At 38.6% G+C, this 27,865-nt stretch overlaps 1 protein-coding gene and 1 pseudogene across 11 annotated transcripts in view; one reads left to right on the top strand and one right to left on the bottom strand.

The window, feature by feature from the left end:
* ENOX2 (ecto-NOX disulfide-thiol exchanger 2) overlaps positions 1–27,865 on the bottom strand; it is a 285,986-nt gene that overhangs the window by 17,233 nt on the left and 240,888 nt on the right. For all 11 annotated transcript variants that reach the window (XM_007992695.3, XM_037989138.2, XM_037989137.2 and 8 more), the window contains 3 exons: positions 26,506–26,718; positions 24,620–24,726; positions 15,229–15,343 (listed from right to left, as the gene is read on the bottom strand). In XM_007992695.3, the coding sequence (XP_007990886.1) occupies positions 15,229–15,343; positions 24,620–24,726; positions 26,506–26,718 (435 nt within the window). The remainder of the gene's footprint in view (positions 1–15,228; positions 15,344–24,619; positions 24,727–26,505; positions 26,719–27,865) is intronic.
* Positions 3,647–5,425, top strand: LOC140710738 (SREBP regulating gene protein pseudogene; annotated as a pseudogene).

Raw genomic sequence — 27,865 nt, 5'->3', positions numbered from 1 at the left:
AACTTTTTGTGTACCAACAAGATGCTCAAAGGTTATGCTCACGAGAAATGCTCACTGGAGTGTTTTGGATTTCGAATGTTCAGATTAGGGATGCTGAACCAGTAAGTACAATGCAAATATTCCAAAATCCAAAAAAAAAAAATAAATCCAACGTCAAAAAACTTCTGGTCCTAGGCATTGTGGATAGGGGATACTGAACTTGTATACAGGCAGGCCTCATTTTATTGCATTTAGCTTTACTGAACTTCACAGGTTTTTTTTTTTTTTTTTTTTTTTTTTTTTTTTTTTTTTTTTAACAAATTGAAGGTTTGTGGCAACCCTGTGTCAAGCGAATCTATTGGTGCCATTTTTCTGACAGCATGTGCTCACATTTTGATAATTCTCTGGGTCACATTTTGGTAATTATCACAGTATTTCAAACTTTTTGATTATTATTGTACCTTTTATGGTGATCTGTGTTCAGTGATCTTTGATGTTACCATCAATTCTTTCGGGTGCCATGGATTGTGCCCATAGAAGATGGCAAACTTGGTAAATGTGTGTGTTCTGACTGCTCCACTGATCAGACAATCCCCCATCTCTCTCCCTCTCCTTGGGCTTTCTTATTCCGAGACACAACAATATTAAAATTAGGTCAATTGATACCCCTTTAATGGTCTCTAAGTGTTCAAGTAAAAGGAAGTGTCACATGTCTCTCACTTTAAATCAAAGCTATAAATGATTTAGTGTGGTGAGGAAGGCATGTCAAAAGCCAAGATAGGCTGAAAGCAGTGCCTTTTGCACCAAACAGTTAACCAAGTTGTGAATGCAAATGACAAGTTCTTGAAGGAAATTAAAAGTGCTATTCCAGCGAACACAAGAATGGTTAAGTAAGTGAAATAGCCTTATGGTTGATATGGAGAACGTTTTAGTGACTTTCATAGAAGAACAAAGTAGCCACACATTCCCTTAAACTGAAGCCTGATCCAGAGTAAGGCCCTAACTCTCTTAAATTCTATGAAGGCTGAGAGAGGTGAGCTGAGGAAGCTGCAGAGAAAAAGCTGGAAGCTAGCAGAGGCTGGTTCATGAGGTTTAAGGAAAGAAGCCATCTCTATAATATAAAAGTGCAAGGTAAAGTAGTAAGTGGAGATGTAAAAACTGCAACAAGTTATTCAGAAAATCTGGCTAACACAGTTAATGAAAATGGCTACACTAATCAATAAATTTTCAATATAGACAAAACAGCCTTCTATTGAAATAAGATGCCATCTAGGATTTTCATACAGTCATTGCTACAGTCACATCAACCTTCAGCAACCACCAACTTGATCAGTCAGCAGCCATCCACATAAAGGCAAAATTCTCCCCCAGCAAAAAGATTACAACTTGCTGAAGGCTCAGATGATAGTTAGCATTTTTTTTTTTTTTTTTTTAGCAATACAGTCTTTTAAAATTAAGGTATGTACATTTTTTTAGGCATTATGCTTAAAAGACTACAGTATAATGTAGACAACTTTTATATGAACTGGGAAACCAAATAATTCATATGACTTGCTTTATTGCAATATTAGCTTTATTGCAATGGTCTGAAACGGAACCTGTAATATCTGTGAGGTGAAGTATTCCTGTATGTATTTATGTATGCTTATGGACAAGTGAAAAAAAAATGACAGCAATGATGCAAGAAGTGGAAGGGGAGAATCAGGAGCATTTTGCTATTATAAGATACTTGTAGTACCCATGAAATGGTATAGCATTATTTGAAAGTGGGCTTGAATTAATTGCAAATGTATATAATCTAGGGCAACCACCAAAAAATGTGAAAAAAGAAGTATAAATGATATGATAAAGGAGAAAATAATCGAATAATATAATATGTTCAATTAAAAATACAAAGGCGGAACAAGTACAGAAGACAAAACTAGAAACAAAAAACAAGGGTAACCAAAAGAAAATAGCAACAAATATGGTAGATATTTATGCAACTATATCAATAATCACTTTAAAAATTATTGTCTAAGTATACCAATTAAAAGACAGATGTCAGTGTGGATTAAAAAATAGGACCTAACCATAGGTTGTCTACAAGAAATCCACTTTAAATATAGGGTGCATATAGATTAAAAGTAAAAAGATGGAGAAAGATATGCCATTTTAACACTAATTAAAATAAAGTGGAAGTGGCTATATTAATTTCAGACAGAGTTGATTTCAGAGCAATGAAATTTATCAGGGAGTAAGAGGGGCACTGCATACTATTGAAGGGGTTAATACTCCAAGAAGACATACCAATACTGTTTATGAGCCTAATAACAGAGCATTAGAATACACAAGCGAATAACTGATAGAACTGCAAGGAGAAATACATGAATCTACTATTACAGTTGGAGAGTTTAGCTCCCTTCTATCAGAAATGGACAGATCCAGCAAACAGAAATCAGTAATGACACAGTTGAACTGAATACCACCATCAAACCACTGTATATAATTACCATGTATAGACTATTTCATCTAATAAGAGCAGATTACACATTCTTCTCAACTCACATGGAAGTTTAACCAAGAGAGACCACATTATGGGCCATAAAGCACACCTTAAAAAGTAAAAGAAGAGAAATTTTACGATGTATGTTCTCAGATCACAATGGAAGTAAATTAGAAATCAGTAACAGAAAGATAGCTGGAAATTCCCTAAATACATGGAGTTTGAACAGTATACTTCTAAGTAACACACAGATTAAAAAAGAAATCTCAAGAAAAATCTACAAGTATTTTAAAATAAATGAAAATGAAAATACAAGTTATTAAAATTTGTGAAATGCAGTGAAAGCAGTACTTATGCGGGAAATTTATAGCATTTAATCCATCTATTAGACATAAAGAAAGTTCTAACATTAATAATCTAAGCTTTTACCTTAGGAAACTAAAAGAAGAAGAACAAATTAAACAAATGCAAAGTAAGCAGACAGTTTGTCAGTTTCTTACAAAACTAAACATACTCTTATCATACTATCCAGCAATCATGCTCCTTAGCATTTATCCAAATGAACTAAAAACTTGTGTCCACACAAAAATCTGCACATGGATGTTTACAGCAGCTTTATTCATAATTGCTAAAAGTTGGAAGCAATGAAGATGTCCTTCAGTAAGTGAATGGATAAACTGCAGTACATCCAGACAATGGAATATTATTCAGTGCTAAAAAGAAATGAGCCATCAAGCCATGAAAAGACATGAAAGAAAATTAAATGTATATTACTAAGTGAAAAAAGCCAATCTGAAAAGGCTACATACTATAGGATTACAACTATATAATATTCTGGAAAAGGCAAAACTTTTTACTGGAGATAGTAAAAAGATTAGTCATTGCCAGTGATTAGTGAAGCGGAAGGGATGAAAAGGGGGAGCACAGAGGATTTTTAGGGCAGTGAAACTATTCTGTATGATACAACAATGGTGGATACACACCATTTTAAATTTGTCAAAACCCAAAGAATACACAAGACCAAGAATGAACCCTAATGTAAACTATAAACTTTAGGTAATGATGATATGTTAATATAGGTTCATCAATAGTAACAAATTGTAATCAATTGTAACAAAATGTACCATTTTGGTGGAGGATGTTGATAGTGGGGGATACTGTGCTTCTACAGGGACAGAGATTATATGGAAACTCTCCACTTTCCATTTGATTTTGCTGTGAACATAAGCTGCTCTAAAAAAGAAACTTATTAATTTAAAAAATGAAGGAAACTTAGGTTATATGTAATTATGGTTTAGGGCACATTTTCAAGTTCAAAAATCATAAAGCCTATTTCAAAATATTTAATCAGATTTTCATTCACTCAACAAACATTCATTGAGTACCTTTAGAATGAAAGGTAGAATGAAGTAGAAAGCAAAAAATTGTGTAAGGGTAGACATAAATTGGGTAAAAAGGCAAGGCTTTTATTTTGAGCCGTCTCCTCAACCTTATTTTTAATGAGAACCAAATAATTATGGTGGGTTTTCCATAGGTATTAAAGAGGTCAATAACACTAGTTTCAATGTAGTCCAGAAAATACAATTTAGAAAATCAAGTTTCAGGCTTATGACTATGGTTCAAAAAATATGATCCCACTAGTTTCTATTGTTTACACGCCAAATTAATGGAAACATTTGTAGTTTATACCTTTTTTGATTACTAACAGAACACAAAACCCAGAAAAAGAGACATTTTTAAAATGGATCAAAGCAGACTGGGCCGCAGGCCCTGGCGCCCGCGCCCGCGCCCGCCTGGAGGGATGGGGCTGCCCGGCACCCAAGGGCGGGGCCTGCTGCGTCTGGGATGGTGAACCTGGCGGCCATGGTGTGGCGCCGGCTTCTGCGGAAGAAGTGGGTTCTCGCCCTGGTCTTTGGGCTGCGCTTGTCTACTTCCTCAGCAGCACCTCCAAGCAGGAGGAGAGGGCAGTGAGGGATGGGAATTCCCCTGCAGGTTCAAGACCATGATCAGCTCATCCCGTGGAAAGTGCAGTTTAACTTCGGCAATAGCAGTCCTCCCAGCAATCAGTGCCGCAACTCCATTCAAGGGAAACACCTCATCAAAGATGAACTCAGCTACGTTTGTGAGAGGAAGGATTTGCTGGTGAATGGCTGCTGTAACGTCAACGTCTCTAGCACAAAGCAGTACTGCTGCGATGGCTGCTGGTCAAATGGCTGCTGAGTACTGTGTCTCCGGCTGCCTGCAGCCCAGCAAGCAACTTCTCCTGGAGCACTTCCTCAATCGGGCAGCTGTGGCATTCCAGAACCTCTCTATGGCAGTCAAAGATCACTTGGAGTTGTGCCTGGTCAAAAGGAGGACCTCATCCCAGAGCCTGCAGCATGAGAACACCGACTGGGACCCCATAGCAAAGTACTGCTATAGAGAAAGCCTGCCAGAGCTCTTCCCTGCATGACAGGCCTGTGGACTTGCTCCAGCCTGGGTGAGCAGGCCCCACTGAAGAACTCCCCTCCTGGGGCCCAGCTTTAGCACTCAGGCCAGGCCGTGGGAAGAAGACAAAGGCAGCGCTAGGAAACCTTGCCTTTGACCACTTCTTATGTTGTCATCTTTGGCTTCGTTCACCACCCGGGCTTACCAGATAGAACTCTTCTGTAAAGCAGCTTGGACCCTCCAGCTGGTCCCTTTGAGAAAGATGAAACCACAGGCCAGGCTCATGGCAGTGTTGGTGTTCTTGGACGACTCGACCCTGAGACCTGCACAGGGACCTGTGACTTGTGTTTGTCGGGGACTGGTGTCACTTCTAGGTTTGATCCAGGCCTTTTCACTGAAAAATTATTTATTGGAAAACCTCTGGAGTACTGGGAAAATTATAATGTTTTATGTAGGAAAATGCCTTGCCCTTCTAGTTGAATATGTTCCAGGAAACTATTTTTGTTTTTGTTCTGTGTTCTCAAGTTTCATGAGTTAAGTCATCCCTTCACCCAGATAAAATGTTTTGTCTTTTAGGACATGGATGTTCTCTCTAGGCAGTTATTTTTGTTTGTATTTTGAGAGTATCAAGCGTAGGCCCTGAACATAACCTGTCAGCCATATCCTGACGTCTAAAATTACCTAAACACTCAGACACTCTTCCATTCTAATCTAACTGCAAGATTTCTAGCAGTAGGCACCGTGTGTCCGCCCTCAGGTTCTTTTCTAGTGACAGTTGAATGTGCTCATATACCCTATGGAGAACACTGTTTTAGTAGAAATCTTCTTATCCTGGAGGAATTTTCTTTTGCCACTTAAAATTAACTGTGGGCTGCTAAGCTAGGGTACAATGGGAGCCTCAGGAAGGTCAGAGGCAACTTCCTCTGTTCTGTCAATAGAAACCCAATGTTGAGGCAATTCCTAAACAGAGATGCATCTAACAGCCTGCTGTATGTGTTCATTCTTTATTGCTTTCAGCTTTGGGGGTGCAATAGGTATAAATGTTTAGTTTCCCTATTATTTGCAAAGAAGAAGAAGAAACCCAACTTATCAGAGTGCTGCAAGAGAAGAGTCTTATTCCTGCCCTGAGTGGGAGATGAGAATGGCCATTATGGCTTAGAGAATGCTGCACATGTAGGTTGCTGGTGTGCCCTCAATCCACATGCATAAAGCACTCCCCATTTTTCTACTGTAATGCAGATTCTTCGACTCAAGGTCTAGAATATTTGATCCTGAGATCAAGACATTATGCCCTTTGAATAGTACTGCTCTTTGATTTCAGGAGTCACATTAACACACAACTCTCCTATATTCCTTCACTAACCTCAGGATTGAGAAAGGTCTTTTTTATTTTTTTTTTGTTCAAATTATTGACCTGGGAGCAGGGTGCTAGTTCTATAGTCAGAATTCAACATTTTTTTTCAGTGGAGCTTTTTCTTTGGGCCATACTTGCGTTCCAATACATTTCTGCAATATGTAGTGGTGATTTTCCTTAACTTCCTACTACTACCTCTTATACTCATCTCCCAAAATAATTTGCCTCTCTTAAATAAGTTTTCTTAGAGGGTAAGCTATCAGGCAATTTAAAAAATATTAGATCCCAAGAAATCTATTCCGTTTGCATTAAACTTTTCAGATTCCATGTGTTTGCAGCAGGACTAAATCAAACTCTGACATGAAAAAATAAAAATAAAAAATGGATCAAATTTACAATTTGTATATTAAATGTAAAAAAAAAAAGAAAAAAAAAAAGAAAGTTAAAAGGCAATTTGACAAAGATATGAATTTTCTTAATTACTTATAGGGAAGAACTTTGGGTAGAAGAAAGTAAAAGAAAAGTGACAGAAATTAAACTGGCCGGGTGCAGTGGCTCATGCCTGTAATCCCAGCACTTTGGGAGGCCCGAGGTCAGGAGTTTGAGACCAGCCTGACCAACACAGAGAAACCTGTCTCTACTAAAAATACAAAATTAGCTGGCTGTGGTGGCGCGTGCCTGTAATCCCAGCTACTCGGGAGTATGAGGCAGGAGAATCCCTTGAACCCAGGAGGCAGAGGTTGCGGTGAGCTGAGATTACACCATTGCACTCCAGCCCGGGCAACAAGAGCGAAACTCTGTCTCCAAAAAAAAAAAAAGAAATTAAACCATAAAAATTATTAGCTATAAATGGTGAAAGAAGGGTTTATCTAAAGGAATTTCAAAGAGAAGATTCATCCTCTAAATAATGAATGGAAAGAACTTGTGCATTACAAAGATGAAATATTGCTGTGGTTTGGTTATGATTTATTTTTCCTCAGCAAAACCCATATTGAAATTTGATCCCTAATGTGGTGGTGTTGGGCCTAGTGGGAGGTGTTTAGGTCATAAGGGTGGATCCCTCATGAATAGATTAATGCCCTTCCTGGGGAGGGGGATGCATTCTCACTCTATTAGTTGTTACAAAGAGCCTGGCTGGGCTCCGTGGCTCAGTTCATGCTTGTAATCCCAGCACTTTGGGAGGCCGAGGTGGGTGGATCACGAGGTCAGGAGATTGAGACCATTATGGCCAACATGAAACCCCATCTCTACTAAAAATACAAAAATTAGCTGGGCATGGTGGCGTGTGCCTGTAATCCCAGCTACTGGGGAGGCTGAGGCAGGAGAATCCTGAACCAGGGAGTCAGAGGTTGCAGTGAGCCAAGATCGCGCCACAGCACTCCAGACTGGCAACAGTGCGAGACTCCATTTCAAAAATAAAATAAAATAAAAAAGCCTGACACCTCCCCTATCCTCTTGCTTCCTCTTTCACCATATGATCTCTGCCTACACTGGCTCCCCTTTACCTTCTGCCATGAGTGGAAGCAGCCTGAGGCTCTTACCAGATGTAAATACTCAATCTTGAATTTTCCAGCCTTCAGAATTGTGAGTCAAATAAACCTTTTTTCTTTATAAATTACCCAGTCTTAGGTATTCCTTTACAGCAACATAAAATGGACTAAGACAAATATATAGAAAAAAAAAAACCCTGTATTAGTGTGAAAACATTCCCTACTCCTAAAAGGAAGCTGCCTTTAGAGAGGTGCTGGGTTTAATTCAATTCCTTGAACACGGGGGTTTTCCTAAAACTAGTATGTACTGATGTAGGCTGCTGTGGTCAGATTATCTGTCCAAAGCAGAAAGTGGCAATGTGATAGGAAGGGTTCTGGTTAGAAATATCTTCTACTACCAGTGTTGTTGAGGTGTTCTTAGCATCCACATTTGTTTTCTGTGGATGGCCATGCAATGGTCCTGATACAGCAGATTTAAACCTTGCACTTTAGTTTTAAAATCTTACAAAAAGATCTTTGGCATGACATACTCATTTTATGATTGGTTTTATTATTAATTTTAATTCTTGTTGTTATGCAGATTTTGTGTCTTTTGGATTCCAAGCACTCCAAATAATATCTATCCTTGCCATCTCTTCCAGTGGTTGGGATACTTTTCATCAGACAAGCACTAACAACCACAACATCAAAAGAAGATGCTAAGAGTGAAGATGATTTTTATATACAAAACTCTATAGAAAAAGGCATACTAACTATCTGCCAAACAGAGGAAGAAATATTTGGTTTGCTTGTGGGGTGAGTACCAAGGACAGTATCTTGAGCTGGAGTTTGGCTGAATAGTACACAGGTTACTCTGTAAATCAAGTGATTACAATTAACAATTATTTATTTCAGATTAACAGATTAACAATTATTTATTTCTGCTTTGGTTTGCATGTTTGTCCTCTGGCAGTCCACACGGCTCAATATGAAATAGTGATATTTCATTTTCCTCCTTTTATTTCTTCTTGTACTGCAGGTCAGTAATTATGCTCATGTTCTACATGTCACATGGAGATACATGGAAGAGAAAAGGACAGAGATCTAGGAGAATGATTAGAGGTGTATTCTCCAGTTTAAATGTAAAAATATTTTCCCTCTGAGAAAATGAGGAGAGACTGCTTTTGTCCTGGGGGAAAGGGCATGCTGATGAGCGGTGATAGATACCTGCAGCCAAGTGGGAGCAGATGATAATCTTCTCAGTGTGGACCTGTCACCAAGCAAAAGAAAATGCGATCGCCTGTAATGCTACTGAGGGGACCTTACCTACAAAATATAGTTCCCACTCTCTGAAATGAGGGTTTTTTGTCATTTTAATGAGGACACCAAGTCTTTCCTTTCACAGACTTAATATTAATTGGGCCCATTTCTGAAGTTGAAGTTCTTTGTACATTGCCAGAACATTGAAAAGTTCAATATTACCTTTTAATAATATGTTTGAGTAGGTGAATCCATCAGTCCCGATACTAAAGAGCATAGTACAGTGAATGTATTCATATCCTGCCATCATTAGTTCTTGGCTTCTCCTTTATGACTATTTCCTATGTGGGGAAAATGTTTCTCTTTATGACAATTGTTCCTCAGATCTGAAGGCTGCCAGTTCATCATGGCAATATGAAAGTATGAAGGCAGCTGTGAACTCCTCTTTTTAGAGGAGCCACTAACAGCAAAATCCCAGACATGTTTCTGTACAACAAAAGATCAAAAATGATTTTGTGCCATTAAAAAATTAGTGCCTGAGTCTCTTCAATGGTACAAAGAAAACAAGAAAAAAAATTAGTAGAAGTAAATTCAGGGAGTCAGCCACCCTTTTAAAGCTTAATTACAGGAGATGCCAAAAATGTTACAAAATTATAGAAGGAAGAATGGGTAACATTCCACTCAAGGCTCATAAGAAAGTTTGAGTTGCAGAGATTCACAAAGGGAAAAAGCTGAAAAGAACAAAGAGTGGGAAGAAAGGGCAGGAAATGATATGAATAAGACCTATTGGGGTGGTTGCAGGTCAGCTCAGGCAAAAAATCTCAAGTGAGTTTCCCGACCTCACAATGCCTTGCTTTCCTTTCCTTTGCCTCTACAGGTTATTGTCTCGGCTTCTGCCAGCATGGATGCACCTGGAACCTCATTGTTACCCCTCTTAGATCTCTAAATTCCCATCTCAAACATAGAATCCTCATCTGCCATTTTCCTCACTGCCTCTCATCACCCCAAGACTGCTCTCTTTCCTTGCTGGGATCTTTAATCTCACAGAGTGGCCAACTTCACTAAGCTAGTTCATTAGCTGCTTTCTGGCTGAATAGATCCCAGTGCAAACTCCTTAGTGCCTTGTATTGCTTCAGCTTCCTGAAAACCTTTGGCCAGGCTTACCATGCCAATCCCCAATTCACAGTCACTTGACTCCACTCTCTCTTATCCTGGGCCACAGAGAACTCTTATAGGAAGTTGTAGAGCTAGGCAACTAGATCAATACACACTCATGTTGGCCCTTGCTGATGGATTTCTCACCTCTCACTGATTTCTTCCTTCCATACTGCCCATAGCATTTATTCCAAATCAGTTCCCTTCTCCTCGTGGTCTCATATCCAAATCATTTTTGTGATTAATAAACAATCTGTTAGTATATGGAGAAGACTGGGCTACCTACACACTTTCAGCTTCCCCTCTCTTGTCTCAGAGAAAGCAGGCTCTCTCCTCTCTAAAGTAAACGCCACTTGAATATGGATCCTTTCCCTTTCTTTTTTTCAAAGATTCTGCTTCCGTAAGTACTCTTTTATTTTCTAGCATCTTCAATCTCATACTCTCCATTGCCTCCTTCCTTTTTATTGAACAACAACAACAACAACAACAACAACAACAACAACAACAAAAATCCTTAACTTCATCGATTCTCATTGCCATTTGTAATATCCATATTTCCTTTTGCTTAGTACCCAACTTCTTGACCTACGGTCTTTGTTTACTTTATTTTATTAATGTCATATATTCTGGCCCTACCTCTATCACTCTACTAAAATAGCTCTTGCCCAGCACTGTTTCTCTCAATTCCGATTTTCTTTGTAACATCTGTTAATGTCAATGACTACTTACTTCTATAAAAGCTTTTCTTGGTTTCCACAACCCAATTTGTTTCTAGTTTTCTTCCACCCTCTCAGAACTGCTTTTTTTTCTAACTCCTCTGCAAACTCCTCTTTCCTTCTCCCTTATTGTGGGTAGCCCCCACAATTCTATATTCAACCTTTTGCTCTTCTTTCACTTGCCTTTCATACTCCTTTAGTAATTTTCTCAGGGCTTCAGCCAATACCTCTTCACTACCATCTACTATTCCTTCTAGTTTCTTCAACTCTAATTTGAATACAAATCCCTTCTGCCCATTTCTCAATGATCTACTATCTCCAGTTCATCTCATCATATTCTGGAAATCAGACCCATCCATCAGTCCATTTCTGTCAGTTCTACTGTTACGGTTTGAATTGTGTCCTCTCAAAAAAGATATGTTGAAGCTCTCAGAATCTGGTTTATTGGGAAACAGGTTCTTTATGAGGTAGTCAAATTACAATGAGGTCATTATGGTGGGTCCTAACTTGATATGATTGATATCCTTACTGACAGAGGAAATTTGGTCATAGAAACAGGCATGCACACAGGGAGAACACTGTGTAAACATGAAGGCAGAAATTGGGATGATGCATCTACCAGACAAGGAACACCAAAGATTGCTGGAAAATGACCAGAAACTAGGAGACAGGAATGGAACAGATTCTCCCTCACAAGGAGCTAACCCTGCTGAAATCTTGATCTCAGATTTCTAGCTTCCAGAACTGTGAGACAATACATTTCTGTCATTTAAGCAACCCACTTTGTGGTACTTTGTTATGACATCTCTAGTGAACCAATACAACCAACAGGTCTCCAATCTCTCAGACTAGAAAACACAGATTCATTCCTGGCTCTTTCCTTTTCTTAATCATCTATATCCAATCTGGCACTAAAGACTTAGGTATATTCCTTGAAAATGACTCCTAGCATCTTTAATCTCATTGAATCCACTGCCTCCTTTTCTTCTACCATTTTTGTCTCAGTTCCTCTTGCCTTCACTCTGGTCCCACCCTCATCATTTTACATCTCACTTCCTGTAAAAGTATCTGGTTAGACTCTCTTAATTGAAGATTATCTCTTAAAATGTATAATTCATGTTGCTTTCATCATATTAGTGCCACGGGCAAGATGTGCTTACAGTGGCATATTGCTTACAATGCGAAGTCTAAGGTTGGCATACATAGCCCTCCACAATTTGGACCCATCTACTCTACTCAGTCTTTTGTCCCCTATATACATCATGCTTATTTTCCTCTTTGAGCCCCGATCCTTTTACTCCCTCCCTTCCCCCCACCATCAAGATGCTTTCTTATCTTCCTTCCTATCATCTATACCTGTTCATCTTTCGAGGACCTGATCAATTTTTCACTGACTGTGATGACTCTGGCCCACACCTGATATCTCTTGCCCTGCTGCATTCTAATCAGTACCTTCCATGTTAGCAGCAAGTGGTATTTCTAAAATTTTGTGTGGATTTACACATATTTATATCTATCTCCATCAGCTTATAGGACATAGTGCTTGTTAATTAATTGGCCAAACTCTTAAAGTGGCAATAATGGAAAATAAAAGGTGGGGGAGGAAGAATGAGACTAGATTAATATCAAGGGAACAGAAAACTTTGGCCAGAACAATGAAGGAGAATTAGTCTAAGTCAGTGTTTTCCAAATGTGCTTCCCAGACCACGAGCATCAAAATCATTTAGGATGGCTGATAAAATGCAGATTCCTCAACCCTATTACAGACCTATTGGATCAGATTCTGCAGCTTAGACATCTGAATTTGTAAAGGTAACCCAAATGATTCTTCAGTATACCAAGTCTGAGAACCACTAGTCTAAGTAAAGAGAGCAGAAGATGGGTGTTGACAGGGAACAGCTTTTCTTATGTTTACTGGGTACAGTACTTTCCATCATGGCTAACAAGATAATGAAATAGTTTTACACTATCATGATTTGCTTTGATGTGATTCTCCCTCTTCAATAGATTGCTTTGTGTACATCAGTCCTTTCTTCCATGGCAAGAGTATTTAAAGTACTGCATCACAAATATGGCCTGGCTAATACAGAGTCTCTCAAATAACAGAAATTTTGTGGCAGTCCAAGGAAAGATAACTGAGACTTCTAGGCTGGTTTTACTTTCTTTGGGAAGTAAAATCTAACCAGAAACATGCCATAGGCTCCTACAATTTAAGTTTGGTGGCATGGACAGAGGAAAAAAACAACTCTGAGATCTAGTTGCTTAAGCTTTTAATTGGAACCAAATGATAGCTAAAACATGTAGCCGCTTTAGATAAAAACTGAGGACCTTTACACTGGCTCACATTGAGCGGGATTTCTGCAGTTGAGTACTATAGAAGCGAGATAACAGAATTAGATACAATCGAGGGGAAGAAAAATGCACAAAAGTCCTTGAATTAAAATGAATTGAAACCTTCTGGGAGAAAAGCTATTTGGTAAGCTCCATTAAGTCTATTGTAGATAGCTTTATTTGACAAAGCAGCATCCTGGCATGTGGAACAGGAAAGAAAATAGCTATAAGATGATCTGTCAGGGAGTTTCCAGTCTCTAAACGAATAAGATTCTGTGCAGTAGCCAATACAGCTTTTAACTCAAAAGAGATACAGAAGCAAAATGCAATTATATAACTCTAGTAAGTGTGTTCAATCTGAATCTTCCATATACCCCTCTCCTCCCCCAATAACTCCACAAACTCAGCAATTTATCAAGTGGATGCTCAAACTTACAGTAGCATTTATTTCATGGCAACACTGGATAAACACTGTGTACAATACTATAGATACTGAGGTGTAAACAATCATACAAGTGAAAGACTAATCAGCTATAAAACATCCTAGCTAAGCACTTAAATAATTTGAATAGTTCAATTCTTATTCGACTCTTTGTTTACTTTGGCTATAAGTTTACAGTATTTATTTGCAGTAATTAGTTAACTATCTTGTTTACTTTGGCTATAAGTTTACAGTATTTATTTCCAGTAATTAGTTAACTATCCTGAAAATGCTAGATAACCACTGATTACAAAGAGTTTATTCAATATAGATAGCAGTTTGTATGTTTAGGGTTCAAACATATGGCAAAAATAGAAAAAATTCAGATGTAATAGCTAATGAATACCTTTTTCAAAGTCTGACTTGGTGTTTTTCTTTCCTTCAGAGTTTCTGTTCATGGAGTGAAAATTCTAAGACCACTCAAGTGGCTATAGAGCTGCTGACTTCACTATACAAGCACTGGAACCAGGAAATTCAGATTTGAATTACAATCTCTCTCTCTTGTTTACACACACACACACACACACACACCCCTTAGGAACAGTATACAACTATATCTCCAATCTCTAGCATAGTGCTTAGCATGTAATAGTTATTAAATAAGTGGATGAACTCATTTAACCATCAGAAAATCCCTGTTAAATGTTTTTATGTTTGTTTGTTTTGAGGCGGAGTTTTGCTCTTGTTGCCCAGGCTGGAGTGCAATGGTGCGACCTCTGCTCACTGCAATGTCCACCTCCCAGGTTCAAGGGATTCTTCTGCCTCAGCCTCCCGAGTAGCTGGGATAACAGGGATACACAACCACACCCAGCTAATTTTTTGTATTTTTAGTAGAGATGGGGTTTCGCCGTTTTGGTCAGGCTGGTCTCAAACTCCTGAACTCAGGTGATCCACCCGCCTCGGCCTCCCAAAGATTATAGGCCTGAGCCACGGCGCCTGGCCATTAAATGGTTTTTATAATGTACTCCTTACAAGTGTGGAAGCTGAGGCTCAGTGAGGAAGAAGTTCCTCCTAGGTCAAGAAGGACAGAGTTTGGACTAGAACTCAGGTGTTTCAACTTTAGGTCCAGTGGCTTTTCCATTGTAACTTCCTATAATCTGACTCCTAAGATTGTCTGGAATGGTTTGCCTAAAAAGAGTAGTCTTCTGGCTATTTTATTATCTGCAATGGTAATTCTCCCATCCAAGATAGTTTATTATGAAATTGAAGGGGAGGGTATTATCAGTTGTTCAAAAAGTTTGCCCTATGGACCTATAACATGGCCTCTGTCTCACAGTGAGGTTCTGACTATACTAGGTTAGAGCTGCCTAAATACCCACTGCTTTTTGGAAAAGAAAGTCCACTTTTAATTAGGTACTTCAATGCAAGGTATGTATAAGTGAAAACCACAGAAAATCCTGTAGCCACAGGGCTGATACTCAGCCAGTGTGTACATATATGGCCTCACCAATTATTTCCAGCTGGTATCCAGGCTGATGGGTTGATGACCGTACCTTACTGGGTATTAAAAGTTTGAAAATATCATGTCTGCAAGTACATGTTTATTAAATAAAGAAAACAATTATCTTTACCTGATTCCTCAGTTTCTTTTGTTTCTGTTGTTTCTTCTATTTCATCATCAGACATTTCCATTTCTTCTTCTCGCCTGATTCCCATTAATTCATCATTATGAATGTTGCGAATTTCCTAAGGTTAAAAGGTATACTTTTTAGGTAGGTATTCCTTGAAAATGTTGAGGAAATGAACAGAGTTAAGCATAAGATAAAGCAGCATTTTTTTTGACATATTAGGAAAAAAATCCTCCAAATACTCTTAAGGTAAAGAGGCATGTTGAAAGTAAAACAGTCTCAGACAAAGCAGACTTGGTTATGCTCTGTCTTGCATTAGGCTTTCTTTCCAGACCCAGGGCTCCAGGAGTCTATGATTCGTATATTCCTATCATATTAGAAAGTACTTTTGGCCATGAAAGACATTTTACCTCTTACATGGATTTGTGGACTTTCCCTTAAGGGTTCTGCCATTTTCACCTCCCCATGTTGGACCCTTTAATTTTGCTGCTTGCCATCCTCTTGTCTGTCCTTTTATAGTTTTACTCAACATAACTCTTAATTGAGTTTTTGTAGTTTTAGAAGTTACAGCAAAGATGAGCTTTCAGGAGTAATATTCTACCAGAGCAACCTTCCCATGGATAATAACTATAATCTTTGGACAAAACACAAAATAAAACCTATAACTACTTGATGACATTGGAGAGTGAACAAAAGCAGACACATTCTGAAGAGAAGCTGATACTTGGAAGAAAGGAATAGCATAGGGTGAGTCTCTCAGTTTTTAAAGGGCAATTTCGTCTGAGGGTAGACCAGAGTTAGCACCTCATAAGATGGCTAAATTTCTAATAGAAAGCCCATAGTCTTTATGGCCTAAAGAACTCAAGGAGAGTTCAGGGCAGTTACAGCCACTGGAAAGCAAGAGGGGAATCCCAGAAAGGAGACAATAGAGGCAGGGGGAAAGAACTTTAAATTCTGTATATAAGATCTGCTCAAATGTCTGCATGATACCTGAGCCAAGAAAGCATAAGGAAGATTCCCAACAGCACAACTAAGGCTAAAAGAACTGAAATGACAACTGAGCTGCCATCCAAGAAATAGAATTCCCAGCTTGAATCCAACCAAGTAAATTGACCATTAAAACAAACAAAAACAAAGTCAACATTCTTTGAAAGAACATAGTGTAATCCAGAGTCTTCACAACATAATATCTGTCATATCTAGGAAAAAGCCGAAAATTACTTGACATAGAAAACTAGGAAGAGATGGCCCACTTCCGAAAGAAAGGACAATTAACAGAGACCAACACTGAAATCACCTAGATGTGGTAATTTAGCAGACAAGAAACTAAGGCAGTTATTAATATAACTGTGCTCATGATGTAAAGAAAATATGTTTATAATGAATGAAAAGATAGAAAATCTCAGCAGAGGAATAGAAACATTTAAAAGGAGCCAAGAGTTCTTTTGTCTGAAAATAAAAAGAACCAAGGATTCTTTTGCCTGGAAATAAAAAGAACCAAGGATTCTTTAAAAAAATGTATATTCCTCTGCTGAGACTTCCTATCTTTACATTCATTATGAGCATATTTCTTTTACATCACTGAGAATAGTTGTAATAGCTGCTTTATAATCATGTCTGGTAACCACCACATCTGGGTGATTCTACAGCTAGAAAATGATATCTGAAATAAAAATTACCAGATGAGCCTAAAAGTAGAATAGAGATGACAGAATAATGAGAGAACTTAGAGAGCACAACAAATACATCCAATCTGAAGAACACAGAGAAAGATAACTATTTTTAAAAAACAGAGCCTTGGGACCTTGTGAGATTACAAAGATCTAAGATACATGTAAATAAAATTGCAGAAAAAGAGGAGAAAGAAAATAATTTTAAAAGATTTGAAGAAATAAGGGTTGGCAATTTCTGAAATTTGATGAAAGATATTAATCTACATATACAAAGAGCTCAGTGAACCCCAAGCAGGATATGTGTGAAAAAAGTATATCATATTAAAACAGCAGAAAGCTAAAGATAAAGATAAACTCTGGAAAGCAGCCAGAGAAAAGCAATGCATTATACAGAGGGGAACAACAATTTGAATACTTTGACTTCCTTCAGAAACAATTTAAGGCCAGAAGTCAGTGAAATAATATCTTTAAAGTTCATGAAGAAATACAAATATCCATTTATTCAGAATTCTGTATTCAGAGACAAATTCTCTCAAGAACAAAGCTGAGGTATACTTTCAGACAAAATTAAATGCAAGAATTCATCACCAACAGATTTGCACTATAGAAATATGCTATAGAAAATGCTGAAGAAAGTTCTTTAGGCTGAAGGGAAGTGCCAACGGATATAAACACAGACCTTCAGGAAGGCATGAAAAACACTGAAAATGATCAAGATCCCATGAGAAAAGTCACTTTAAAAAGGTAAACACAACAACTGTGCATTTTGAAGCAGCTTGCAATCATTTAGAGGCCAACTAATGCCTGTCAGAGGCTCCTCAGCACTGAACTGAGAATTCCTTGCTTGGATTAGCCTGTACTGGGCTGTACACAGGAAATATCCGAAGTTGTCTGTGAAAATTGCCTCCATTTAGGGGAATTATATATATTTCAAATGAATTTTAAAATAATTAATGGTGTAGTTAGTCACTATCCCAACCAACATCCTCCTTTTTATTCCTTTTATCAGGAAAAATAATGATTTCTATCTCAAGTTAAGTTTTTACTAAAAATAAATAAAAAACTCTTTTTTAAAAAAGTGAGCTACTTAGTATCATCACTGATAGTTAAGAATAGAAAAAGAAGATGCTAACATAGACTCTCCCATGTGCTTCAGGGGCATTACCTAAAATAGAATAAAATAATGACTTGCTTGAGAAAAATGAACTTTAAAGGGCTATGTCAAGAGAGAGATTTGCTATGTCTTATTCAAACTTATTACACAGAGAACAATAAAGGAATTTCTCATTTCTGAGAATTCATTCTATCTCAGGAGTCTGATTTTCAGTTATCATCAAAGAGCTGTTACTGGAAAGGTGATTATAATGAAGTTTGACATTGGCAAATTCGAATATTGTACAACTTACTGCATTAGGAAAAGTCATGACTTTCTAGTTACCTAACAAAAATGTAGACTGTTGGAGAGTATAAGCAGAGACCAACTCTTGATTCATAAACACGTCACATAACCCTGAGAAAGTTACTGTGTTTCTCAGAAGAGTAAAATGTGTTCCTTCTAGGGAAATGTCCCAGGGCAGGAATATCTGAGAGCTAAAGCTAAGGCATGTCCTCTAGGTTTTCAGCATCCACAAAACATCTCTCTTCTTCCAGCTGGGCAAACAAGTGTAATCTCTTCTTAGAAACATAAAAAGTTAAAAAATTATGTGATACAGTTTATCTAGAGTCTTTCACATCTTCAAAAATCCCTGGAAATATAACAGACCTATGAACAAATTTTACTTAAATGTTTCAAAGTACTTCAGGAATAAAAATCACCAGTTGCTTTAACTGATAATAAAATAAGGGTAAGAAAAACTAAGAGGTATGTTTCCCTAAGTTGTTCAGTCAGGCAGGCAAACTAGCTGAGCTCAGAACCACCTTCCCACTAGACAATCCTTTCTAGCTACAAAGAAGCTCAGTATTATATCATTATTCTTGTATAAATACCTAATACTATATCACATGAATGGGATAAAAGGTAAAGAGAACAGCAGAGGTTATGGGGTACTATACTAAAGTAAGCTTATGGGGAACATTTAGTAAGCGACAGTACTCCCAAAAATAAGGAGTGAGGTTTTAATTCTTTGAAAATCTTTCCCTTAAAGCACTTGACATCTGAGCTACTTGTCTTCTGTATTCTTCGGTTGGATCAGAAAAGCTCTACTTTGGGAAGGAAATCCTAACAAATACCTTCAGAGTGAAGGGCTAAAAGGTGACATGAACCTGAGGAAGGCATTCTACCTAGTTTGGACATAGGTGCAGGCAGGGGAAAAACTCTGACCACTGAAGAGCAGACAGCAAAGGAAATAGCTGTCTCCCGGATTTGCCCCATTTCCCATCCCGGCATTTTGAATCCAGTGCTGAAACCAAAAGAATGGCAATGGCATGCAGAAACATTTTTCAGCAATTTGCATTTGTAAATCTCTGCCTGAAATTGACTCGGTCACATCACTGATAGACTACAACAAAAAAGGTAAGATAGCCCTCCTAAAGTTTTTATACCATTCTCCTGCCCACAGTAGATTTGTGATATTTTTCATTTCAACAGTGAACTGTTAGTGATTTCTGGAAACACATTATAATGACTGAGTCTGATCTAACAATAACTTTTTCTGAAGCTTAGAAATTCACACACTACTCTATAATGGGGGACAATGTACTTTCATGTGGAATAAAACTGAAATCTGAGACAGGAAAATGCATGAAAAGAACCACTTCTGTACCAGCTGACATTTTGATTTATCATAAAGTAAGCAAATCATAAATCATTACACATTAATTATCTAACTATAGTTTCACAAAAATTTATGTGGATTTAAATTAATCTTATTCATGTTTTATGATAAGAACATGATTACCAGAAAAATCAGTTTCTTGTTAAATGTATAACAAAATTCTACTTAGCCAGAGTTTCTGTTATTTTTTTAACAGGGTTTTGCTCTGTTGCCCAGGCTGGAGTGCAGTGGTGTTCACTACAGCCTCGACCTCCTGAGTTCAAGTGATCCTCCCACCTCAGCCTCTCAAGTAGCTGGGAACACAGGCATGGGCCACCACACCCGGCTAAGTTTTGTATTTTTTGTAGAGATGGGGTTTTACCATGTTGCCCAAGCTGGTCTCGAACTCCTGAGCTCAAGCAATCTGCCTGTGTCAGCCTCCCAAAGTACTGGGATTACAGGCATGAGCCACCATGCCCAGCCTAAGACTTTCAACAATAAGAGGAAGATTAGTGAAGAAGGGATCAGACAAGGGAATGGAAAGAAGCAGAGGACAGGGAGATAGCTTCTACACTTATGTAGAAATTTGATTCTGAGATATCATTTAATATAATGAAGCAAAGTACAAACTCAGGTTCTTAATTAATGTCTATTGCACGATACATAGTAGAAATACAAATTAGGTTGATCCAAATTGTGTTAGTATGTTTTTTGAGGGCTGAAGGCCAATAGCTGGTGTTAGTGCAGATGGGTCCTAAACCAAGGGTATGTGGATTATTTGAATATCTATCTGCAAACAGTTCTTCAGAGTTTGGAATGGTAGGCCTGTAATTCTATAAAGAAAGTTACTTTAGCAATCACAGTATTTCATTCTACAAGAATACTAGTAATCATCAAGTCCCTTTTCCTCTAGCCCAGTGGTGTAAAACTGCATCTAAGGGAGGATGTAAGAGGGCATCTCCTAGGGCTTACTGTTATGGCTCCAGTTTTTACACATTATCAAAGCTTTAGCTTCTAATCTAGGCCAGCCAGAGGGAAACACATAGGTTTTAAGTGATTCTGTGAAAAAGAGTTCCCACAACACACAGAACTGCCAGTAAAGTCACTATAGACACCAAATTTTAGTAAGTGGAGGGACTTCATTCAGCCTTCTCCTAATACCCTTTTCAGTTGTATTAGCAGGGACCTCACCCACAAATAAATCAGGAACATAAAGCAATGAAAAAGACTCATTAGCAAACTAGTCTGCTTGATATACACTACCAAAGTCAGTGTCTAAGCTCCCCAAAGGTGGAAACTTTTCCTTCATACGCTACATCCTTTCTCTCAGCAGAGTAAGACCATGTTGGCTGCTGGTAGAAGGATGACAATGAGACAAGGAACAGGTACTTTGTGACATGAGGAGGTCATTGGTTGACTTGTTCTCAGACGCAACCGGTAAAAAGCTTGAATGTTAGAAACTTTCACTTTGATGAAACCCTTGGCTTATGAGTTCTATGTAGCTTGGATGCCTAGGTCAAAAATAAGCCAGCCTAGTTGATTAAGTTTTTGAGATGTTCTGATTTTCAAGGGGTGTTAAGAGGCAGCCACAATTTAAGAGGACGGTTTATTTCCCACAGGATACCTGCTTTCAGTCCTCACAGTTGCCTGCTATCAAGTAAAAGTTTGCAGAGGTTAAAAAAAAAACAAGGACAAAAATAAAAACAAAAACAAACTCTGACTTAAAGAGGCACCAATATAAAGTGAAAGAGATCTTTTAGGCTTAGGCAATGCAATACCAGAGAAAGGTTATGAGCTATGTCCCACTTTCAGCTATTGTAGTATTGAACAAAATTTGAGCTATTCAAGGTGGACCTTAATTTAATTCAATCAAACAAGCAGGAAGGAGGTTTTGGGGTTTCTACAGTCTACAAGGCACAACATGAAACATGTAGCTCCTGGAAAGTCATGCTGGTCATGTACTTTATCATCGCCACTCTGCCAAGGAAGTTCTGTTACAATATTGGGTAATAGGGTGCAAATATCTCAGTTCTCTATAGGTCCTAAGGAGTGTCCAGCTCACTGGTACAGCTATCTCTACTGTGAGTCTAATTAAACTCAAGTATATATCCACTAGATAAGTAGGCTTGAAATATTAATGGCAAAAACTGCAATTACTTTTGCATCAATCTAATAACTACACAGACCCTTGATGAATATGATTGATGGGTAATATTTTATGGCCACATAATTTACAAAAGTGTTGTGATGGCCGGGCATGGTGGCTCACGCCTGTAATCCTAGCACTTTGGGAGGCCGAGGTGGGCAGATTGCCTGAGCTCAGGAGTTCGAGAACAGCCTGGGCAACATGGTGAAACCCCATCTCTACTAAAATACAAAAGATTAGCCGGGCGTGGCGGCGTGTGTCTGTAGTCTCAGCTACTCGGGAGGCTGAGGCAGAAGAATTGCTTGAACCCGAGAGGCGGAAGTTGCAGTGAGCTGAGATCGCGCCACTGCACTCCAGCCTGGGTGACAGGGCGAGACTCTGTCTCCAAAAAAAAAAAAAAAAAAAAAAAAGGTGTTGTTGTGACCTAGGCAAATCAGCATTCCAACCAGAGGCTTCCTTCCTCCTGCAAAAAGGCAATGTTGTACTGTCAAGGCTTTCTTTAAAGGGTGGGGCCATTCAGCCAACTTCTTCTAACCCAAAGAGAAGTTAGAAGTGTATGTGTATCAAAGGGAAGGTAGAAACTTAATGCCTATTCTGCTTTTCTACAATCATAAGACTTATTGAGCATTTTTCTCTCAACTTTTATTCTTCTGAACTGAAGACTGGATATTTTAAATTTAGCGTGTGAAACTCCCCTTCTCCTCTTGATCACTTTCATTACTCTTCTACCTCCCTGAGGGCAAAGATCATTTCATTCTATGTTGCCTGTCATAGTGCTTGAGATGGAGAAAGTGATCAGTAAACATTTGAATCACAAAGTTGAATTTTGTTTGTTGAAGGTGAACAACAGAAGGCAGCCCTAGGATTCTAAAACCACTTTGTGCTACAGTAAGATAATAGTTTTCTTTATTCCCCTAATTCTTTAAAAAACAAGTAAAAATGCTATTGGCTTTTTATGACTCCACCCACCCATTGGATGGATGTCTTCAGGGATTTCTTTCTAGTGACTCCCAGATCCCTTTGCTGTGCCAGAATTGATGGCTCAGATACTATCAGTTTATAAACAGGATTTGGCTTATTTTTTCCTAAATGCTTTTCATGGTTTTCAAATTGTTCTCACACAAACATATCTCATATATTCTAGTGAAGGACAGAGAGAAATTACTATCTTTATTTTATAGGTTAAGAAACAAAAGAGCCACAAAGGTTAAATGACTAGCTCAAGACCACAAAGCATTTTGCACCAGAGCTCACAGTGAGGAGAATAATTTCTAGTCCATTTGCTAGCTTTGTAATTTTGTGTAAATTACTTAACATTTTTATGTTTCAGTTTTCCTGCAGGTAAAACATGAATTCTATACCTACTCACTATCCCTTATGAAGTTGTTAATAAAAACTGAAGTAATACTATTTCCATTTTTCAAACTGTTTACACATTTCCTAACTCATCTAATCGTATAAGACTGGGTTCATTATTGTTTCGAATTTACAGGTGAAGAAACAGAGACTGAGAAAGGCTGAATAACTTGCTCAGTCACACAGCGCTAACATGTCAGAGCTGAGATTTGAATTCATGTCTGGCTCTTAGTTCAATACATTTTTCACTCCACCTTGTCTATTGTGAGGCTCACACAGGTGAGATAACCAATGTGAAAGCACTTTATAAATGTAAATATCTTGTAAATGCTATTTAAAAGTTAAGGAATATGACAATTTACATTGATAGATATAATGGGACTGCTACCAGGCTGGCAAAGAGGACCAGAAATGTAGTTGAAAAAGCTGCTGCATATATAAATTGAAAATATTAGGGCTTGGTAAGGAAGTTGCCCATAGGAATAGGGACTTGAGGCATATGTAACAGGATTTGCAATGGCAGATCAGTGAAATCTCCCATCTCAGTTTTTAATCTTTGATTCAGAATAGCAACCTAGGCTGGGCGCGGTGGCTCAAGCCTGTAATCCCCGCACTTTGGGAGGCCAAGACGGGCAGACCACGAGGTCAGGAGATCGAGACCATCCTGGCTAACACAGTGAAACTCCGTCTCTACTAAAAAATACAAAAAACTAGCCAGGCGAGGTGGCGGGCACCTGTAGTCCCAGCTACTCGGGAGGCTGAGGCAGGAGAATGCCATAAACCTGGGAGGCGGAGCTTGCAGTGAGCTGAGATCCGGCCACTGCACTCCAGCCTGGGCGACAGAGCAAGACTCCATCTCAAAAAAAAAAAAAAAAAAAAGAATAGCAACCTAATCACATCACATTTATTCTATTGTTATGCTAAAAATGTCACTTGAGTATAAGCAGAGAGGTGTGTGCCAACCTTAACCTAAGATCAGAGTCCTGTTATCTTTAAAGCTTCCACCTATAAAGATGACTAAATGAGTTTGATAAAAGAAGCTCAGAAATTTCAAAGATCCAATGTAACACCAGGCAGCTTCCGTCCTTCACTGTCAAAACACTCTAAAAAATGTAAGACAGCCCTAATATTACTAACACTAGAAGCGCAGGTCAGTAATTACTGTTGTACCCAAGACTAGCTCGCTTAGAGAAGTAAACTTATAATTATCCCAGCTACATTTTCACTGCTAAGGTTTCCATCCAGCAGAATGCATTCACCACAGCACATGCACATTTATTACCCTTTTGACAGCAGGTGGTCTGGACACAGTGACAGGCTATAGAACATGTCTTAGTGTTTCATTAGGGCCTTGTTGTGACCATGGGAGCTTGGCACTATTTAATTCTGGCTAAACTCCAAATCAATAACTTGTTAAAGAAAGAAACTGTCCCCCTGAGGGGCTACCAGAATAAAAAGTTACCAACCTCAGCTTGTTTGCACCACACGCTGATGTTCTTCCGCTGGGCTTTTGTGAAGTGGTCCCATGCCTTCTGCTTGGAGGCAGAATGGTACACAGCCACTATCTGCTCAACTGCAGCATCAAATCAGCAGTTGGATCAGGCCAGGGTATCATCCAGGGATGGAAAAAGAGAGGAGAAAAGAAATGAAATAAAAGAGAAGCATCAGGCTTGTTGTATCTTCTTGTTATGACACTATACTAAGCTGTGGTTGTGCTTGGAAAAGGCTACGTGTGTTGGGGTACTTTGATTTTAAAGGGGACGCAAAGGAAAAGACATCAACATACAGAAAGGCAAAAGGGAACACCAGAGGCTTGGGGTAAAATTGTAACAACTAGAGTTTTAATACAGGCAGTGTGAATTCATGGAGGCAGGAGAGGAAGAGTCACAGTAAATGCACTTTAATTTAGTACTTGTCTTTAGTTTAGTACTAGTGACTCCACACGGCATGGAAGAAAATGGCAAACCGTCCCAGAAACAGTCTAACCCTGGCTCCTTTCATAGCGTTCTGACACACACTTGGATGCTTTGCTTCAACAGAATTCATGCTTTTACTATTCTGAGGTATGTTTAACTAGAAGCATCAAATCAAAGCCTAAGATGGATTGGATCTTTTTTAAGTCTACTGAGATAGACTCGTTGACTGGAGAAATACAAATTTTAGGGAAGGATACTGTGTAAGTGTGGTCCTGGAGAGTATTTTTCAAGGTCTCTTAAAATGTCAAATGGGAAGATGTGTGCAGATGTTCTTCGACTTTATCCTAATCACAGTTCAAGAGAGAGGAAGCTTAGACATGACTCTTTTGGGAAAAGAAAAGCAGGACAAGAGCTCCTTTCTGGTTGGGTGTTCACAGCAAGAAAATCCAGAGGTATTATTTTTTTCTCTTTACACCCCTGTTTGCACCCTGTCTTCTAATGACTTAAGGATTTATATTCCCATGATGCGTGCTGCTCTCTCTTTTTAAAAATTTATTCTCAAGTCCTGAAGACATGTGCTTTTGCCTCCTGGATTTTATGCTCATATATACTTTCAAAATACAAGCGGCAAATGAAACAATTCCCCCTTAATCACAATTATGTATGAGTCAAGTACAGGGAAGTCAAGTTTGGAAAGAGTGGACCATAATTGTTTAAAAGCAAAATCATAAAATTGTACCCTTACTCTTAAGGTGAATACTCTTTCTTACTGAAAAAATAAGAGTGTATAATTTTATAATGTGGTAAACAAAAAATTACTTGATAATTTATCTGATCTGGCTCATTTCAGAGACCTTAGATAGGTTTAGAGCAGAACTTCTTTTTGAAAATGGCCATTTTGATAGTTTCTCACCTTGTCCCAGTGTCTATGACATCCAGCAAAGGTAGCAGAAGAAAGTAAACTAAATCAAAAATGTAGAAGTAGAAAATTTGAGTTTTATCCAATCACCTTGGGAAATATAATTACATTGATCTTTGAAATGGAGTTTCTAGAAGGCATATTACATGATGATAATTATGCAAATCTGAAGAAAAGCAGCTTTAAAATGTTGATGCTACATCGTAACTTTAGCAATAAAATACCCAGTCCTCTATTGAGGCCCAGGGCTGTAGAAGTACAGGATGTGGCTTAAGGATCACTGTTTCTAAGGAGTTGAAGTAGATATACCAGAGAAAATGAAGCTAGCAGGTGCCCACATGTCTCCTGTGGAACTGGAGCATGGGCATTTGGCAATACAAGGAGAGCACAAGGCAGTGAAAAAGGGAGCCTTGAGCCTTAACACAGGATGGCTCTGGAGACCTGGGCTCCCATAGAGAGCAAGTAACTAAGTGAAGTGACTTATCCTCATTCCAGCAGAACTCTAAGTTCCACTCACATTGAATGAGAATTCCAGAAAGGGCCTGCTTGAACTTCTCCTTTGCTTCTTCCATATCTTTCTCATGGGCAGCTTTCTCGTTCACCAGGCGGCGGACATGGCTGTTGGCTGACTGGATCATGGAGTAGAAGTTGTTGGCGCTACGGCGGTTGACCTCTCCTCGCTCTATCCAAGTGAGCAAGGTCTGTACAGCTTCTGAGAATTTGGAATCATCTGAAAAAAAATGTATTTTTATAACCAACAAAGGTAACCACATTTTGATCTATTTTCCCAACATGCTGGCAAAGAGGGCATCATGGTTTTTGGCAGTGGTGGGTAAATGAACTGATGAGGAGGAGGAGCCACACATACACACACGTGCACACACAGGCAGTAGGCAGGCAGACAAACAGGAAGAATGGAAGGATCAATGCAGTCAGATTGGTTGTGGTCTATGATGAATTTTCAGAAAGAGAAATGTTTCCTTGAAAAAAGTTTTCTGCACTGATATATAGCTTTCATGTATTGCAAATCTCTTACCCTCTCTGACTCTGTGTGTGTGTGTGTGTGTGTGTGTGTGTGTGTGAGAGAGAGAGAGAGAGAGAGAGAAGGGGGGCAGGGGGCAAAGGGGAGAGAGAGAGAAAAAAAAACATGAATGAGTGAGGGAACTTCAGAATTCTATAGTCCTGTGTTTTAATGAGGAAAAGCAAAGTTGAATCCTGAGTTTAACTCGAATTTGACAGTAATTTTACCTTGGATCCATGGAATTACAGTGTTGAGAGGAGCCTCAGGGAAGAGTTAAGTGGGTCATTCTTTAGATACAAACATGTACATCTTCAACCTTTTATAGTATCACTCCTGTGTTCAATCCACAGCCCCAGGCCTTCCACTCAGTCCCAGTCACAATTTATTTTGATGCAATTTATTTTATTTCTATATTTCTCCACATCCTTTTTTCTCTTGCCTGAAGAACCGTCCATGTAGATTTCTGCAGCTAGTTAGGAGTTATTCTGTGATTAGTTAAGATAGTTAAGAGCACAGCTCTTCCAAAGCTTCTGGTTCAGCTCCCCAAGATAGCCACTTACGCTTTCTGTTCTTAAAGGCTCCAGAGAGGGACAGCCCATTTGGATCTATTTAAGGGCTTCACATCCTTCTCTGGCTAGAAACCCTTATGTCAAATGGAAATTTCTTTCACTGCAATTTGAACTTCCTGCCTCTTGCCCCTTTTTCAGTGCAGACATATAACAAGCAGTCAGCCTCCCCTTATAGCAGCTTTTCACTTTATTACTTAGATATAGACTTTATGTTGATGCTCAGTTTTTGCTTCTCTTGAGGGTCACACACCCATTAAATTCATTTTTTTTAAACTTAAACTGATTTG

This window comes from Chlorocebus sabaeus, chromosome X (genome assembly GCF_047675955.1).
Source record: "Chlorocebus sabaeus isolate Y175 chromosome X, mChlSab1.0.hap1, whole genome shotgun sequence".
Taxonomy (NCBI): Eukaryota; Metazoa; Chordata; class Mammalia; order Primates; family Cercopithecidae; genus Chlorocebus; species Chlorocebus sabaeus.
Note: the sequence above shows the minus strand (reverse complement) of the source record. Positions and strands in the feature narration are given on the sequence as shown.